The sequence below is a fragment of the Calonectris borealis genome, chromosome Z, assembly GCF_964195595.1.
Source record: "Calonectris borealis chromosome Z, bCalBor7.hap1.2, whole genome shotgun sequence".
Lineage (NCBI taxonomy): Eukaryota > Metazoa > Chordata > Aves > Procellariiformes > Procellariidae > Calonectris > Calonectris borealis.
Window position 1 is genome coordinate 24529740 of NC_134352.1, and position 18616 is coordinate 24548355.

Genomic DNA, 18616 nt, shown 5'->3' on the forward strand with positions numbered 1-18616 from the left:
TGTAAGCAACTGTGGAAGATGGGTAGAAGGAGGTATCCTTGGAAATATTAAAATCTGACTGGACTTGGTCCTTGATAACCTACTATAGGTGACTCTGCTTGAGCAAGAGGGGTGGACTGGATGGTAACCAGAGGGACCTGCCTACCAACCTCAGCTGTTAGCAATTTTGTGAAGGAGCGTCAAGATTTTAATTAGGTCAAATGTAATGTCACGGTATTGCTTTCTGCAAACCAGACTCCTAGTGCTGAGAGACACAGCTCTCATAAGAGTTCAGTGCCATGGATTCATCAACCTAGGCATGGATTAGCTATTTATAGGAGGTTCTTTTTTCTTAAGTTTTTTAACCCTGGAGCAGTGATTTTGCATGGTTTCCTACCTCTACCTGTTTTTAAAATAACATGCTAGGAAATCCCTGCAATTAACCATGCATGTCTCTTCTTTTTTTTTTTTTTTTTGTCTTGTAGTTATATTTCCAAATCTCTTAATATTGACTTAAAAACTTTAAGTACTCTCATCAAGTTATGCAAGCCATTGTGTGTTCAAAAATAGTTTGTACTATTGCCTTGGTTAGGAGTTTACAAATGACTTGAACTAAGCATTAATTTTGTAGTAGCAGCAGTATATGTGTTTTTACTTTCTTTAACTCTTGCTGCTGACTCTTGCTGCTGATATTTATTGTCCCTTTATGCAAGAGGTGTTCAAGTGTAATATAACCAAACTGAATTTGCAATGGTGGTAACTACTAACTGTAATTCTACATTCATCCCTGCTATTAGTTTCTTCTTCTGAGGAGTTGCACTCACAACTGCATGCACAAAATATAGTGCTATTAGTATGTAATTTATAGTAGCAATAAATGGCTTTATCTGAGTGTGGCAGGAGACACAATTTAGCCAGTTAATGAATGGATAGTCTGATTTTTATAGAAAGAAATGTTGCAGCTTTTTTAATCTTCTAGTGTTTTTTCAGATTTCCTGTGCTCATCTTAAAATTCCCTTTTATATAAACAATGTAAAAATGGTGCTTATGAACATGTTCCTTTAATACTTTTTTTTCTGCTGTCACAGGCCGAGCTGAAATTGTATCATTTAAGACTATTTCTATATGCTTAGTTCATATAAATGAGAATTTAAATATATTGGTGAAGAATGACTACATCTCTGGTAAATATTTCTCTTTATCAAATTACACTGCAGTCCTAGTGAACTATCCTTTTTTTTTTCATGAGCAGTTGTTGTAGATAAGAATATTTCTATTGTTTTTGATTATTCCAATGCATTCTTTCTTACAACTTTCTATGAAGGTTCCAGTCCATTGGTTCAAGTTTCTTCTGGTTTATTGGATGAGCCTTTGTTAGAAAATATTGGAACTGGAGAACCCGTTTACCAAAGTGTATTGAGCCAAACTTTTGAAGCGAACACGTCACCATTTTCTCTATTCTCTTACGGTCTGGAAGGCAACAAAATCTCAAGGAACTTTATGAATCCTTATGAAAATTCTGAGGACCTTGCAGAGGATGCGTCTGGAGGGCGTAATGATTTGAATGGTCAGAATGGAATTGCTTTTGTAAACATTGACTCTTATGAGCCAGATAGCAGTGATGGAGAGGAAGGTGATGCTCAAGACAAATTCTCTTTGGCAAGAGAAGAAGCAGGTGTATTTCAGGAAACACTAGATAACATGCTTTCTGAGTTAGAAAAAGGCGTAGAGTCTTTTACTGACTTACAGTCCCGATTGTCCGCTCTCAACCACAGTGTTTCTAGAGAATGTTGCGAAGAAGCAGGACGAATGCCTTTAATGAGATATTTTAGCATAGATTCAGACTTGGCATGTCCAAACAACAGGACATTTAAATCTGCTGAAGATCAAGCTATACCGAAAAGCAACCTGAGTGGTGCCAATTGTGAAACACAGCAGATAAAAAATACAGTGAATGTTGGAATCAGAACCCCTATAGCAATTGCTAATGAATTGAGTGTCAGTGATGGAAAGACTGACCAAGGACATTCAGCTGAGCTAGTAGTGAGACCTAAAATAAGAAAACAAAATACTGCTAACCAGTTGGAGAGAGAAAAGCTTCTCTCTAATGATGAGGAGGAGGAAGGTGGTTCCTGGAGGAGAATTGAAATTGCTGAAGTCCAGCAAGGCCATGCTGAGTGTGCCTTGAGAAGTAGCAAAGAAGAGATGAGTTCTAGTATGCTCTTTGACTCAAGAGAGTTCGAAGGTCATCGAAAGAACACAGAAATAGACCTAAGGAAAAATGCTGCAGCTCAAGAACAAAAAAGTGTGCTAGATGATAGCACTTTTTGGGATGAGTTTGAAGACTGCAGTGGACACTTCTCAATGTTCCACAAAGATGAAGACAGGTAAAATTTCATTTTTATATTGGTATTAGTATTGAATCTTTTCCATAAATAATGTGCAAATCTGAATAATTTGTTAGCAAATGGGACATAAAAACGCAAGTGATTTCAGAATATGATCAGATAACAAGATGCCAACTTTTCCTTTCCGTTCTCCTTCACTACTCCTCAAGTCCATCTAAAGAAATGGTAATGTGCAGTCTTTTGGTAATGGAAAAAGCCTTTCCTTATGTTTAGGTCAAAGTGCCTTACCACTAACGAAGATTGTTTATTTTTATTTTATTTTTTACTGAGTGGATGGAGGGTAGAGAAGGAAAACCTTGTTCAGCATGGCTTTTGGCAAATTATGGGTCTTTTGAAGTTCCCTTCAAGACCTGTTATTTTCAGAATTTGTTCTTTTTGCTATCAAATCTCAATATTCTGCATCACAGCCTATGTATGTTCTTATCTCCAGCCTTTTGAAAGAAATTATTTTTCCTTGTCATATCTGAAGAATAACTTGATAAGATTGCTTATAATACCGTTTTTAATGAAAGTTTTTTAGACTAGTAGGTGCAAAGTAACTGTTAATGAATACAGTTTCAGATCTACAAATGGACACCAGGAGCAGTATTCAGGCACCTCCTGTTTTGGGCTCTCTGCCCAGAAGACAGACTAATTTGTATAAACCTTATGTTGATTAACTTTTACTCATATAATGCTGGTTAAGAACTTTCACTGTGAATTGGTGTTATGTAACTGAGCTATTTGAGGGTAAAAGAAATGTCTAACCTTCTGTTCATTTATGGTAGATGCGGTAGTGTTTGTGATGGCTTTTGTTGGATTTTTTTTCCTATTTTTCTTCTAGTTTGCTTTCATCTTGTTGATTCTGTTCCCACTGCATTCTTTACAAGACATGTCTTCTGGATGTTGATGTGGCTTTTTTGTGTGTGTGCTTGCCATTAGGCTTCATAAGCTAACTTGCTTAGTAGCTTGTATTTCCACTGCTTTTGTGGAGAGAACAGCATGAAAATTAATCTGCATAAATTCTTGTCCTTAAAATATTGGAGACTCCCAGTCATGAGAGAATAAAATCCTTAAGGCATTGTAAAATGGGTTAGTAGACCTAATTTTGTTTTTCCTTATTAAAGATATAGGTGGACTTGCAAATGAATCCTTTAGTTCCTTGTAAGGTTTACTTTTCGAAAATTTTTGTTTCTGCATAATCTTTTCTTTTCAACTTCTGAAATGCAGCTACTAGAAGATTAAAATGCAATGGAGGAAATGGACTGTGTTTTACAGTTATACACTGGCTTCCATGATGCAAGGTGGTGGATTGTTGTAGCATGACAAAAAGAAATACAGATTGCATATCTAAAAGTGACTATGTTCATCATGATGGCAATAACTGAACCACTAAACAGGAAGCATATGTGTTCTTTAACTTAAAAAAACCATAATTGGTATCCTAAACCTTCAAAACACTTATCCTTATGAAGTACATTGTCAATGATTACTCTGTACAAAGGAGTAATATGTTTTTACCTAAAAAGGTAAAGTTTTATGTTTAAAGGGTTTATCCATATTACATGTTTAAATATACATATATAGCTGCATAAAAAGCAGAATTGACTTATGTGTCCAACTACATCCTGTGACTTAACTTTCACTTCTTTCCAACCCAGGGAGAAATTCACTTTGCTGATTGCTGCAGCCTGGGCCTTCACCTCACATTTTTGCTTCAAAGAAGTGCCCAGCTATTATGGTGTTAGCATGTAGAAGCTGTGTGAGAAGGAGAGTCTTGCATATTTGTTAGAACCACATATGCTCTAAGTTGGAAGGGTCATGGTAGGTCCCCGGAGGGCAGGGGTGGTGGGATGAGGATCATATCCTTTAGCTCCCTCCGTTTAGTTTTGGATCATATAGCAAGTACAGGCCATTTTAGCCACGGGAGAGACTACTCTAGAAAATCCGTGAGCAGATGCTAAGTTAATGTTATGCTTTTGGCAGGTGACAAGTCTGTAGCTCTCTAACCATTAAGGGATGTTCTGCTTCTCTGCAAAGTTGGACACAGTTAAATCTAAGTTTTGAAATACACACATTCAATGTTCTTCCTTTGTTCAGTATTAATGACTTTAGACATACTCTCTTTTCTGATTTGAATTAGTGTTTGTGTATAGAATTATAGAATCATGGAATAGTTTGTGTTGGAAGGGACATTTACAGGTCATCTAGTCCAACCCTTCTGCAAGGAGCTGGGACATCTTCAACTAGATCAGATTGCCCAGAGCCCCATCCAACCTGACCTCGAACGTTTCCGGTGATGGGGCACCTACCACCTCTCTGGGCAACCTGTTCCAGTGTTTCACCACCCTCACTGTAAAAAATTTCTTCCTTACATCTAGTCTAAATCTATGCTCTTTAAGTTTAAAACCATTCCCCCTTGTGCTGTTGCAACAGGCTCTGCTAAAAAGTTTGTCCCTATTCTTATAGGCCCCCTTTAAGTACTGATAGGCTGCAGTATAAACTTTAAAGAGAACAAAATTGACTAACAACATAAGAATATTATTATAAACTGTATTGGAAATCATTCCTGGATTGTGAAATAGAGAAAACTAAAATAAGAGACTTGAATATTTGTGCTAGTTTTACAGTATGCTTAATTAACCTTTTTAAAACAAACAAAACAACAAGGTTCTAAAACGTTAGTATTCACTTTTAGTTGGTATAATATAAGATGCATTAGACTGCATATCAGAATTTCTTAACAGATACGATTTCTATTGTAAAGAAGTCCTTTAAAATAGCCCAAAGTTAATGAATATTCTCATTTCCATCACTTTTCCTAGTCCTCAAAATTGTGGTAGAAAAATATGTTCCTGCTTCAAATTAAAATGCTTCCATATAATCTGTGTCTTGATCTTCTGTATTCTTGTAAAACTTGCAATGTATAATGTGCAGTTTTTCAAAAGTACTTGTAATTCATTAAATAGCAAGTTTTGGCGTATGCTTGTAATGCTATATAGAAGGAGGGTTTCTTTAGAGTGAGTTTGTAGGTGGGGAGATAACACTGATACACATAAACATACTGGGTTTAGCAGATTGAAAACTCTGAGCTGCAGGTGTGGTGGATTGCTGTGTAAGATGTGCTTTATTAAGCATATTTGCTGTTCACATATTTATTAATTTTTGGTAACTTTTTGAAGTGACATAGCTAGTTGACTATACTTTGAATTTTGGTAGGTGTCAACTGTCAGTGTTAGTATTGAGTAAATCTTCTAAGTGGCATTACCAAAGGTAGCAGTAGATAAGGGTTCATCCTTCTTGAGATTCTGCTAATGTCACTATTTTGCTTTAGCTGCCCACAACTTGTTATTTACTGCCCTTTTCTGTGTGGTGGCTGAGCAAATTCTCTTTGAAAAACTCCCTGCTGTTCATCTGTTTGGGCTATTGAATTATATAATTTGCTGTAAGTCATCCATTGTATCTTTCTATGATTTTAAAAAAGAAAGAGACATTGTATATGGCTTGGAGGTTATGAGAGCTTTTTCTCAGCCAAACAAAATTTAAAGTAAAAGGCCAACATTGCTTTTTGTTTGTTAAGGAGCATTGGTGTTCTCAGTGTCGCTGTTGCTATTTTCTCTTTGTGTATAGTGGGTCTGGGCTTATATTCCTGAGTTGTTCTATGTACTCTGCAAATGTGGAGGAGGAAAAACAAAACCTTTTTGCAAAGTAGAATGGGCAGAATTCTTTCTTAGGAACTGATTTTTTTAATCAGCTCTTTATGTATACTTGCCTTATAATATGTCTATAAATAGTACAAACTTAATTTCTGCTAGAAAAGATAGTCTATATTGAGAGCAATGTTCATACAAAAGTTGGAAATCACAGAATGTTTGTGTTTGTTTTCTTTCCTCTAAAGTAGTGTTTAAATTCACACCCTGTTGCCTTGTTTAAATTGCAGCTCAGAATGCAGTGATGGAGAATGGTCTACAGCTGTGCCTACCTATTTTACTGCTACAGAAAAAGACCAGTCCTCAAGTGATGAGAGCTGGGAGACTGTCCCGGGCAGGGAGGAACGTGAGCCTGAAGTGCAGAGCAGCAGCAGTGGTGTAGAAGAGGAGAACGCAGAGTTCTGTTTCCAAGGAGGGTATGGTTTTATTTTATTAGCTAACTTCGTGTAAGTTCTGACATCAGCAGTAACATGGTATCCACATGACACTACACAGAATAATATCAATTCTAAAAGTAGTTACTATACTAGCAATAATAATTTGTGTACATCAACATAAACTGAGTAGTTGTATATATTTCAAATGGGAAAAAATGGCATGTCATGCAAACAATTCTGTTTTATGAAAGATACAGAAATAATGAGAGGGCATTGACATGTAGTGTCAATAAGGATAATAGGCTGGATATACCGACTTTAAAAACCTAGATTAGGCAAGTTAATTGTAAAGACATATATGTTACATATACATGTTCTGATATTGCTTAGTACTCCTTGCAAAGCAGTTGTTTATCTCTTTGTTTTATTGCTTCTCATTCCACTGCTGCTCTTTATTTCTGTAGCCCTATCAGTGATTAAAGTAAACTTCAACTACTTGCTTGCTGAGAACTTACTTATTTTTCCAGTCATTCAGTACTGTATAAAATGCATCTGCCTTTGTTGCAAGGCAAAATTTGTAACTATAAATAGCCAAGGAAAGTTTGGTTTGGTGGTTTTTTTCCTAAGCATCTAATATTGACCTTATATTCTTAGTTTGGGTCTTTTTATAAAGGAACAAGCCATGCCTGAGCGTTCTTTCAGCTTCTTCCCCTCTTAGGTAGACAGTACCTATTACCAAGCAGTCCAAATCTCTGCTTTTTTAGTATTGCTGTCTCTTGAGGTTTGGCGAATTAGTGTGGCTTTATGAAAACATTATGAAAACTCATCTGTTTCAGAACAACAACAATGGAGCTGTGTACTCTTTAGCTTTCTTTGATGTGGACAGCCTGCAAATATACCCATTTCTAACATGATTCCTGTTTATTTGCGCTTTGATAAGGAAAGTGGGATTCACAGCCCTGTGGCCTAAACATCCATGTGACTTGTGCTCCTCTAGAAAATCGAGGAATGAGAGGAGTTCTTCTCCTTATGCAAATAGCTTCTTTTGCAAGTAATATCTCTTTGCATTCAAGCCAAGGTTCGCCATGGAGACTGTTGCAGAGTGTCAAGAAAGCCTGTCTTTTTAGTGGCTTTAGGACCTTCTAGATGAATAAGAAACTCTTTAGTACCAAATTTACTAGCCCTGGCAGGGATACTGCCTGTTACTAGGGGAAGTGCAAAGCAAGCTACTTACTGTACTGCTGACCTTGAGCATTAGACAAATAATTTTGCCACAGAATCATGGGTGTTACTAGATTCTGAGTCTGGAGCTGATACCACTGGGAGTCTCTTGTTTTTTATAGCAAATAGTTAATTCCTAATCTGGGACTCTGCAGTCTGGGAAACATGCAACTGCAGCCCTTGTAATATGTGTAGCTTTTGTTGCTTGCATGTGTTTGTAAATTCTCCTAGATTTTTAGTTTTAGCTTTTCATTTATTTATTTGAAGGGAACAGACATTACTGGAGGAAGGAGAGATTCCTTGGTTACAGTACCGGGAAGTAGTAGAAAGTAGCAGTGATGAGGAAAATGATCCAGTTAGTGATTTTGTGCATCCTGGATTCTTCCTGTTGGATGGAAATAACAACCTTGAGGATGACTCCAGTGTGAGTGAAGACCTGGATGTGGAGTGGAGGTATGACTTTAATGGTTTTCTGCATCAATTGCAGAGGTTTTATAGTTATTGTTATGCTTTCTATGTAAGATGTCAGAAATACTCATGGCTCTCAATATGCACTTGCTTCAAAGGCTGATAATCTGAGTTCTAAGGCTTTAGGTACTTCAAGTGCTATGTTTCTTCTAACAAGAGAAAAAGGATGTAGATTTGCTAAATCAGGCTGTGATCTGAGAATATTCTGGTGCACTAAGCATTCAAGGGGTGGGTATACTTTTCCAATTAATTTTCAAGATGGTAAATATTGTGGAAGTATAACAAAAGTAAAGCAATATGGATGTGATCAGCATTGAAGTTAGTGCAATTTTATAATTGGTCTTTTCCTCTTTTGCAATTGGTGTAAGTTAGATGTTATAAGCCTATTTTATTTCTCTTTGAAATACCATGTGCTTACCTAATATCGTCATAATTCTGAATGCTTTACTCAATTTTCTGTCATTAGATTACTGAAGAATATTGCAATGTATTTATTACAAAAATTCTGCAAATACCAGGAAGAATGTGATTGGAGCCACTTGCACAGCCTAATCCTAGAATAGTATAGTGCATTTCTTTTAAAGTAAGAGTGAGCTAGACAGAATGCTTTCCAGTGAGAGACTTAACGCTTGCTCTCTTCTACATATTAAAAATATTTTAAACTACAGCATAGACATACCAAAACCACTGCTATTTTCTCCTTGTGAAGTTATATTCTGAAAAAGCACAACAGGGACTAATGCATTAGAGTCCAGGCTGGAAGTAAGGCACATGTTCTTACAGTGCCAGGCAGCAAGCTAACAAAGGATTTGTAGGAAATAGACAAAAACTGTTTTTTAAGTGTTGGAAGTTAGTCTTGGTAAGCTTCTTAATTACTCAGAATAGGAAGGAAGATGATTCTCTAATAGTCTGTAAAGTTTTGTCTGTTGAGCATGTACATGATTTTGCTTGTACCCGTTTTAAGATTTGATCTCTGAATGTTGAAAACAGAACTCAAAGTAACTGCCAAGCTATGAACTGTGATACATGATGTAATCAAAATCTGAATGCTAGTTGTAAAACAAGCTTAAGAGCATACGTATGAAATTTATTAGCTGAGCTGTAGGCCCTTTTACTCTGGAGTAGTCAACAGTAAAAGTTCCCATGATGTTCTTCTGAAGGCTATATTGTCTTAAGTGTACCTGTGTACTGGGAGCAGGTACTGGCAGGGTGTGCTGCAACGCGGCCTCTGTGGGGAGAGGCCAGGCCTGTCCTGTGTGGGGCACAGCTGGCTCTAATGGACCTACTGCAGGATGGTACCTCTGGGAAAGTGTATTTAAGAAAGGGTAAAAAATGCCACACAGCAGAGTGTGAGAGAGAGGAGTGAGGATGATGTGAGAGAAACAACGCTGACATCAAGGTCAGAGAAGAAGGGGGAGGAGGTGCTCCAGGTGCTGGAGGAGAGATTCCCCTGCAGCCCCTGGAGAAGACCACAGTGGTGCAGGTAGGTATTTGCTGAAGGAACTGTGCCCATGGAGAGCCGGAGCAGTAGTAAAGGATTGCAGCCCATGGGAGGGACCCCACCCTGGAGCAGGGGAACAGTGTGAGGAGGAAGGAGTGGCAGAGAGGAACTGCAATGAACTGCCCACAACTCCCATTCCCCATCCCTCTACACTGCTTGGGGGGGGGACATAGGAGTCAGGAATGATGGAGTGAAGTTGAGCCTGGGAGGAGAGGGAGGGCTAAGGGGAAGGTGGTTTAGGTTTTGTCTCTTTCCCACCATCCAAATCCATTTTTATTGGCAGTAAATTCGAAGAATCGTAGGACAGCACAGTTTGGAAGGGACCTCAAAAGGTCATCTGGTTCAATCTTTCAGTTAAATTAAGGTTCCCCTTAAGTTGAGACTGTTTTGCCTGTGATGGTGATTGGTGAATGATGTCCCTGTCTTTATCTCAACCCACAAGCTTTTAGTCTTATTTATACCCCTGTCCAGTTGAGGTGGGGGAGTTGAGAGAGCAGCTGGGTGGGTATCTGGCAGCCAGCCAAGGTCAACCCAACACAACTACCTCATGAGAGTATACACACACAGTTGTTAACAGGTGATGTGCAGTAATTTGATGTACCCAGCCCTCATGTTATTACTATTTACTTTGAAATGAAGATCATGTTTCCTAACTCATGTTTTTCAGACTACTTGATGAGTTTGGTGATGGCCTAGGACTTGCTCAAGCCATTCCTTATGTGGATCCTCAGTTTCTCACATTTATGGCACTAGAGGGACGCTTACAGCAAGCTATGGAGGTATTAAAATATTCTTGGTGGTATTAATCAATGATGTTGTGACATAAGTTTTTATTATTGAGTCCTTTTTCAGCATAATCTGAAAATCAGGAAAATCAGGGAAAAAATTGCTTTCCTGTTTTAGCTTGAACTTCCAGGTCTGCAAGCATGAAAATAAATGTCGGAAGTTCTTTTAAATGATGTAATGCAAGAAGTCATTGATCAGGGCTACTCCTTTTAGTAGAATATGTATTTATTTTCTCTTAAAGGAAAAAAGATAAAAAGGAAAGTTCATAGCTGGATCTATGCCTGTGAATTGTCCCAGCTTTTTTTTTTTGCCAGAGTACAATTGGATGTCTCGTATTTTTATTCCTCAGCAGAAGACTTTCTGTCTTTGACTGTCTTGACTCAATGTGTTTTAAATTAAAAAAAAAAACAAGCCACACCCAAAAGCAAAAAAGCCTTTTATCTTTACCTTGCTCTAATCTCATTTTATCTGTCTAACTTTGGATAAACCAGAGCATTTGTTATCCAGAACAAGCATAGTTATGATCTTTGTCTTTTCTGTGTTACATGATGTTGGTCGCTATCAGAGTGAATATGGAGCTAGCTAAAATTCACTTTGATGCAATGCTACAATTCATGCTCTGCCAGAAATCTCCCCTGCAGGGTATTTGTCAAAATAAGAGTTAAATGGTGTGTAGACATATAATATGGTGTTACAACAATTAAATTGAATGTTTTGTGTGTGACATAAGTTTAGGGGCATCAAGGGGCAGTTTGATTACTAGCTCTTAGTTAAAAGGGGTGAACGGGGCAGACTGTATGTCATAGTGTACTTGCAGACAAAATACCAAGGATGCTTTAAAATGCTTTCTAAAGCTGGCAGGCAGTGATATCTGTGGTTGTTCCATGGATATGTGCAAAATCAATGATGTGTGACTAAACTTCATAGGGATTTTCCAAGGGGGTGGAAGGGTTGTTCCCTGAAGTTGGCATTCAATTTCCAGGTATTGTGCATCCCCCAAGGTATATGGGAGGTCAGCATTATTCATGATCAAGTACCATAGGGTCCTCTCCAGCTATGTAGGATCTCGTTAGCATTACTTATCTGGAGACACTTCAAAACTGCTTATTAATGTGTATGAGGTCTGTTGATACCCTTACTATAAAAGGGGTATTTTGAAGTGGAGAAAATTCCTTGTCTCTTTCATAGCCATTGGTTCTCACTACATCAAAAAAGGACAGAACTACAGAGGCAGTTGACCTCCTCCTTTGCACCAAAGAGGATCTGTGTAGAGAGGGGAAACTAATCCCATCTTTTCTTTTTTTTTAATCTATATGTTAAACATTTGAAGAGGAGACTGATGTTGTTATGGCTCTGAGTTTTTCTTTCTCGTTACTGTGTAACAACATTTCCCTAGTTACTCTGTCAAAAGAAATGTGTGCACTCTTGTCAGGCTTGACCTGTAAAAGCAGTCCTGGGTGGCTATGTGCATAGCTGGCTGAGATGATGCTGTAATTATGTTAGTGTCTCCAGGAACAGAGTGTCATTGAACACACTTGGCAAGCAGGTAGATGACTACAAAGGTAGTTATTCTCTGCTACCTGTGGTAGAGGTCAGTGTGGATGTTGGACAAGAGGGAAAGCCAATTCTCTTAAATAGTATTTGTGCTTGAAATTAGCACTTAGGTGTCTGAAACTTTACAGCAGGTATAGAAGTCTGGCATAATTGGAATTAGCAGAAAATGGTCACTGAGTAATAAAAGGAACAGCTGTATTGACTGTGACTAAATGGACAACACAGGTTTTGAGTAAGAATTCTGAGTATTTCCTCCAAATCTCAAGCAGAATATATAGAGCACCTCTCTTTCCAGTGTGAAGATGGTTACTAAAATTGTTCAGAAAATAAAAGCAAGGATTACCGAAACTGTTCAACATTTCTCTTAGGCAATATTGCAGGTATTTCCGGAAGTTGAGACAAAGTGAGCAAAAAAAGGCTCTGTAATGTATATCTATCCAGAATTAATTTTAATTGGTTGCTGAGATCCTATCTTTTAATGACCACAGCAAGATGTAGACAGGATCAGAATATAATGTCTTCTGCGTTCTAAAAAATAGGACTTGCAAATGGCTAAAATACGATGTTACTCTGTCCCTGACTGAATTAATGTAGGCTAGAAACTTGTGTTCCTGGAAGGACATTCAGAACAGCCTTTAAACACAACTTTCCTGGTTGTCAGACAATTGTAGATGAAGATGTAGAAGTGTGTTCCACAAATTTAAAAATGTAAAATCTTTCATTGAAATAGCAAATATCTCAGGGTTACAAAGCCTTTTCCTTATGTTTGGTACTGTGGTTACAGTGCTTGCTCAGATATCCAAAATGTGGCATACAGCATTTTCAGGGGAGAAAAAAATTTAAAAAAATAAAAAGCTTCTTTTGTGATGCAGAGACCAAACTGAACTAACTTTTCAAGTTTGGGTAAGAGAGATTGCTGAAAATGTCTTTGCTTTCTGCTAGAAAATGCAATTTCTGATTTTCCATTTATAGGGTGTTTAGAAAATATTTGTAACGTAATAATTTTTGTTCTGTAGTTTGTTGCAACTATACATATATGTATCAAGTAAGGAGTTAGAGATCACTGAAAAGGGGTATCTTAGTAACTGGAGTCAGGGTGATCAGGCTTGAGAGATCTTTGAGGAAAGTGACAAATGAAGCTAATTGTTTTTCTTTCTCTTGGTATTTTATGCTCCTCATCCCTCTCCCCGAGAGTAGAGGGAGTGATTTCATCTGTTCTTGAAAAAGTTCATCTTATTTTGGGGATCAGGACTTGTTCTGGTTTTGCTAGGCATTTTTCTGCAGGATGATTAGGTTTCAGTTTCACCAGATACCGTTCTTGCTTGTTCTACAACTTTTGTTCTCACCTTCCAGATCTTACTGCATGCTTGTGTGTTTTCTTTCTCTGTTTGAACAACTATACCTTAAGCTGGTTTGCCACTTTGCAGTTACATATTATCTATATATTTATACTCAGCTTTCTAACATGCTGCTTGTTGCCAGTTATGCTATTTTAGTATTATTTAGATCTGGCTTTAGGGCAAACAGCTATTACTTAAATCTCATTTAGTCTGATTCTACCTTATAGGTGCAACATACCTCTGCTTTTGCTTCAAGTTTAAAAAGTAACCTTTCTCCTTCCTGGTAATAAGTATTTTTGCACCAGAGGTTTGTTACAGAGAAATCTGAGCTTTGACTAGCTTTAACTATTATTCTGATTTGATGAACATATTGGGTTGAGTTTAACTAAACATCATTAATAATCTGTCCAATGACTGTGACTTTATTCAACCTGTTACTGATTTACTTAATCCACTTCCTGAAGTTTCCCAAAATTCTCTTATCTGAAATAGTATATTCATTAACCAGATCTTTTTCACCTGTAACAATGTAACTTACTACGAGAGTCTATTATAGCTCAGAAAATTTTCCAAAAATTTCTCTATCCAGCAAACTAATTTACTGTAGTTATGAAACACTTGAAAGGGATGTGACATGATAATGCATCCAAAATTCAAGTGTATCTTAATTTGGGGGCAGGGGCATGAGAGATCTGTCCCAATTAATTGTGACATTTGGAGGGGAGAAGTAGTGAATATATTAATTTTTTTTTTTTAAATTTGGAGGGGAGAAGTAGTGAATATATTAAATTTTTTTTTAAAAAAAAGCTATGTTCTGTAAGGCTCTGGGATCCTAAAATGTAATAACCTATATGTGTAAATTTTTTTTTTTTTACTTCTATTTGTTTTAAGGAAGTTAGCTGGGAGTGTTTGCTTTACTTCATTAGCAGTATAGAACAGGCTGGGTGTCTCTGCAGCATCAGTGACTTCATTTATGAATACTTCCTGTGCTGGTTCACAGATGTGAATCAGGAGCTCAAACCCCTCTAGGCTATAGCACTCCTGTTTTTAGCAGTGTCCAGCATTTGGTTTATGGTGCATGGAGCAGTCGCACAAGTAATAAAAGGAGGGAAATAAAGGTATCTTTGAAGTTAAAAGGTATCTTATGAAAGTCATAAAGTGGACACTTCTTTGCTTTGGTTTTGAAGATGTGGTTTTAAGCCTCAAAGTCATTGTGAGGCTTTCTGTCTGTGACATTTCTTTTGTGTAGCTTTCAAAAGCAAACAACACAATGATTTTGTAAATTGTTTTCTGTTTGAGAGTAGTAATACTGGATATAGACACAGAGGTTTGACACATAGGTAATATTACATACTTCTGTCTGCCTGGGATCTTACTTAATTTTTCCAGCTGTAATAATTAATCTAATGAAGCATCGTATTTTTACCTACAAGTTATTCTCAGACTGTTGCAGCTGTAGCAAAATACCATTACAAATACTAGAATCACCTTAATGTTAGTAAGGCTGTATTGTCTGCTGTAGCAGAATTGAATGTTCTTAAGCTGTTAAATTGGAGGAGTGTACCTGTGTTGCAGGTGGACTTGCGTACTGCACTAGGGATAGCTGTCCCAGGATTTCCTTTAAATTAGCAGATTTCTAGATGAGTGTGGCAGTAGGAGCTGCAAATATTTGTCTGTTAGCTCATGCTGATCTCTTTGCTGCCACAAACATTTGACTGTAGGTGTAAACCTGCTAGTTTAGATCTGTGGTGGGATGGTTGTCTGAGCTACCTTGCCATTGCAATAAAAGTATTGGCATGTTTTCAGGCTGCAGCTGTTGTAACTTTCTCTAAGGGGAAAGAGTCCTGAAGATGTTTGTGTGTAATCGAATGTTTCTTTAGTATATTTTTGATTTTTTGGTTGTGTACCCCCACCATGACAAAAAAGCCAGGTTATCTTAAACTTCTTACCAAGGGAATTTTGTGGCCATTAGAATAAATAATTTTCATGCTGATTAGAGCAGTAAATAGTTGTACTTGAGGGGTGTGACTAGTTCATTCAGGATATGAACTCAGTGCTTCTGTGTTCTTGGCTCTTCAGTTTCAGTTTGTTCTGCTCTTCAAACAGGTGTATCTAGTACATTTCTTAGTGTATGTAACCAATCTGAGTTCTGCGTTGCATTTTTTTCTACTGGAGACCCTTTCAGTGTCTTATGGGGTTGAATGTATGATGTAAACATCAAATCTGCCTGCTGTAGCATCGGAGTCTTAAAGATTTTGTACGGTGAAAAATTGAATTTTCAAACAAGATGACTTCAGAGCACTATGTCTGTCTCAAGTCATTATACAGATGAGAAACATCTATGTGGATCCTGTTTTTTTTCCGAAAGCTTACATTGGTAGCGTAGCTGAGGTACTTAATATTTTTGTTTGTACCTGAATAATTAAATAGTTGAAGCTAGGAAACACATTAATGAGGCTTTTATTTTCAGAAAGCGAAATGTAATGACAGTTTTGTATTAGCAAACTTTATTACATTTTCGACTTTTCAGAAACTTTATAAAATGAACAAATGTCCATTACAGAATAAGTTGTGACTCTGTCCTGGTACTTTAAGAAGGCTTAAAAAACAAGCTGTTACTGTTTTGACCTTCAATTTCATCTCATTCATTAAGAAAATAAAAATGATGTAATGGTTAGTCTGACAGACATAACTTCCTTTTAAGAAAGTAATACTATTAGAATTGGATTCCTTTTCTTGCTTATTTGTTTTTATATGGAATGTTAACATTTGTGAGTAAGAGAACTTGGTCTCTGCTCATCCTTTTCAGACTGCTCTCGCACATTTGGAGTCTCTTGGATTTGATGTTGAACAGGCTCATCCACCAGCTACTAAAGAAACCATAGATTGTCTGCCACAGATTATCATCACAGATGACCATGATGGTATGGAAAAATAATTAATTTCCACAAAGTTTATAAGAACAAATTTAACTTTCTGTAATACCATCGATGCAGTATTTAAACATACTTACTGTGCAGCTGGCAATTCTGTTCCAAGAGCTTTTGAATCTTGAATCAGACTGAATATAACTTTGGTCAGTTTGGAAAACTAACCTTTACTGGAGAAAGTGTGATTTTATTTTGTAATCATTAGTGATACTGTTGATTATATATTTTAATTTCAGCTCATCTTAGATGTAAAACAAGATAATAATTATAATGCTTTTTCTTCATCATGGGTGTAGGTCAAGAGCAGTGTTGTACTATCTGTTGCAGTGAATATGTGAAAGATGAAATCATAACAGAGCTACCCTGTCATCATTTGTTTCACAAACCTTGTGTAACTCTTTGGTTAGAGAAAGTAAGTACTACAGGATTGGTGGGGTTTCTGTGGTTTTTGAGTATTTGCATTCTTCTGGGAAGAACAGTTTGTAACTTTTTCAAAATGTGGGATGAAATACCAAGAAATAACTGACTCTTAATTTTATGCGTTACGGAACCATATTCTCATGCAAATGAGGAAAGCAATTTATATCTGTACTCACCTGAAGGGCAATTTCTTGAATAGAGGGGGTATTTTTGTGAGGAAAAAAACATGGTCTGCTTTTAGTAGGAATGAAAGAGATGGATGAGTTATAACATGAGCCTAGACTTGCTAGTTCTCAGTGAGCCTACAATGTAACACATAGTTTCCTCAAGAGGTACAAGGGGAAGATTAATTGATTCAGACAGGGAGAACAGAACACCTCTAGCATGGGTTTATAATTTTTTTTACCTTGATAGTGTCGATTACCACATTGATACTGCTTTTGTTATATGTCTTGCCTTTTTCTGTTGTCATAGTAAACTGCTCTTGCTGAAAACTAGGACAAAATACTTCCTGTTAGATTTGGGCTGTGCCTAGTTTATATTTAATCTGTGCCTCAAAAAAAAATTCCCACCTGTAAAATCATTCTTTGAAGAAGACCTTGCAGAGACCCTGATGTATCCGCTGTGTAACTGGTGTAAAAGCAAAACAAAGCTTTCTTCTGAGATTGTTAGCTGTCTCTTAGCTCCAGGTAGCCATCCAGTCAAATTTGACTTTGAGACATTGCTGTTGTAAAAACATTGAATAATTTGTAAATAATAACCTTTAGCCTTTCAATAGAATTCAGTGCAAACTGTGCAAATGACCTGGGTTTTTTCCTCTTGTTTTGTAGTCGGGAACATGCCCAGTTTGTCGTCATGTGCTTGCACCCGTGCTACCTGAAGCAGCTGCTGCCATGGTTTCCTTTCTATCTGATCATGATTCCCCATCTTCTGTTCACAGTGCTACAGGAGCTTCAAACTAGAGTCTGAAACTAAGTCTCTGCCACCAAAATAAAAATGTAAATTTTGTCTGTTTAATTACAATGTGAAAACAACTATGTATAAAATATTATATGTAAAATACTATCTATATTATATATATTTTAGTTTAGAAAGAGGGTGCAAGACTTTCTAAACTCTTTCGGTTTACAATAATAGCTTAAATTTTCAAACTGTAAGTTGGAAGAATGTGCAGCCTTTTTTTTCTTAGCAGAATGTTGCTGGTAACTGTAATGTCTAAAGTTTGTATTATGATAAATTTTTCCAAAAAGATAATTAATGTGGCACTTTGTTCAGGTTCTTGCAGCTGCAGTGCAGTTGCAGCTTATTAAAGTTATGCTTATAATCTGTTTTACGTAATATAACTGAACTATTTGTTTTTGTCAAAGTTAGTGCCACTGAGTGACTTTGTAATTGATCTCTCATATTTGCATTAAATGTAAAGATGTTCTGTCATGCCAGCAGTGGTAGAATTTGATTTCACTGGAAACAAATTGCATAATGGAACAATATTTCTTACCGGTTTATTCAATAATAAACTTTTTTCCTAATGTCAGAAGTGCTATTAAATTGCTACTGTCTTTTTTTTTTTTTTTACAAATGCTAGCACCATTTTTAAGCCTGTGTCCTGAATAGGTATATGAACTATGGAACTTCAACATTTGAAGTAGCATCTATAAGAGCTGGGCAGCTGGTTCCTTCGATTTGTGTTTAAATTCCATTCTACTAATTAAGGCTTCTGCCCTCTCTCCTGCATGTGTGCGTGCTCTCTCTCTTTTAAAGATATATTTATTTTTTTATATATATATATTTATCAGGGCTGGGGTTGCTTTCTAATGCAGATATATATATATGAAACAGGAGACCTGGTTACCTGGGATATGGAGAAGGCGGAGGAACTCAATGACTTTTTTGCCTCGGTCTTCACTGGCAAGTGCTTGAGCCTCACTGCCCAAGCCGCAGAA

General features: G+C 36.9%; 1 protein-coding gene across 6 annotated transcripts in view; it reads left to right on the plus strand.

The window, feature by feature from the left end:
* PJA2 (praja ring finger ubiquitin ligase 2) overlaps positions 1-18210 on the plus strand; it is a 34998-nt gene extending 16788 nt beyond the window's left edge. For 4 of the 6 annotated variants that reach the window (XM_075138124.1, XM_075138123.1, XM_075138125.1 and 1 more), the window contains exons 3-9: positions 1304-2366; positions 6307-6492; positions 7942-8127; positions 10311-10422; positions 16133-16247; positions 16550-16665; positions 17504-18210. In XM_075138124.1, the coding sequence (XP_074994225.1) occupies positions 1304-2366; positions 6307-6492; positions 7942-8127; positions 10311-10422; positions 16133-16247; positions 16550-16665; positions 17504-17635 (1910 nt within the window). In that variant the 3' untranslated portion in view covers positions 17636-18210. The remainder of the gene's footprint in view (positions 1-1303; positions 2367-6306; positions 6493-7941; positions 8128-10310; positions 10423-16132; positions 16248-16549; positions 16666-17503) is intronic. The other 2 variants (XM_075138129.1, XM_075138128.1) reach the window with 1 other exon arrangement.
* Positions 18211-18616: the final 406 nt, after the last annotated feature.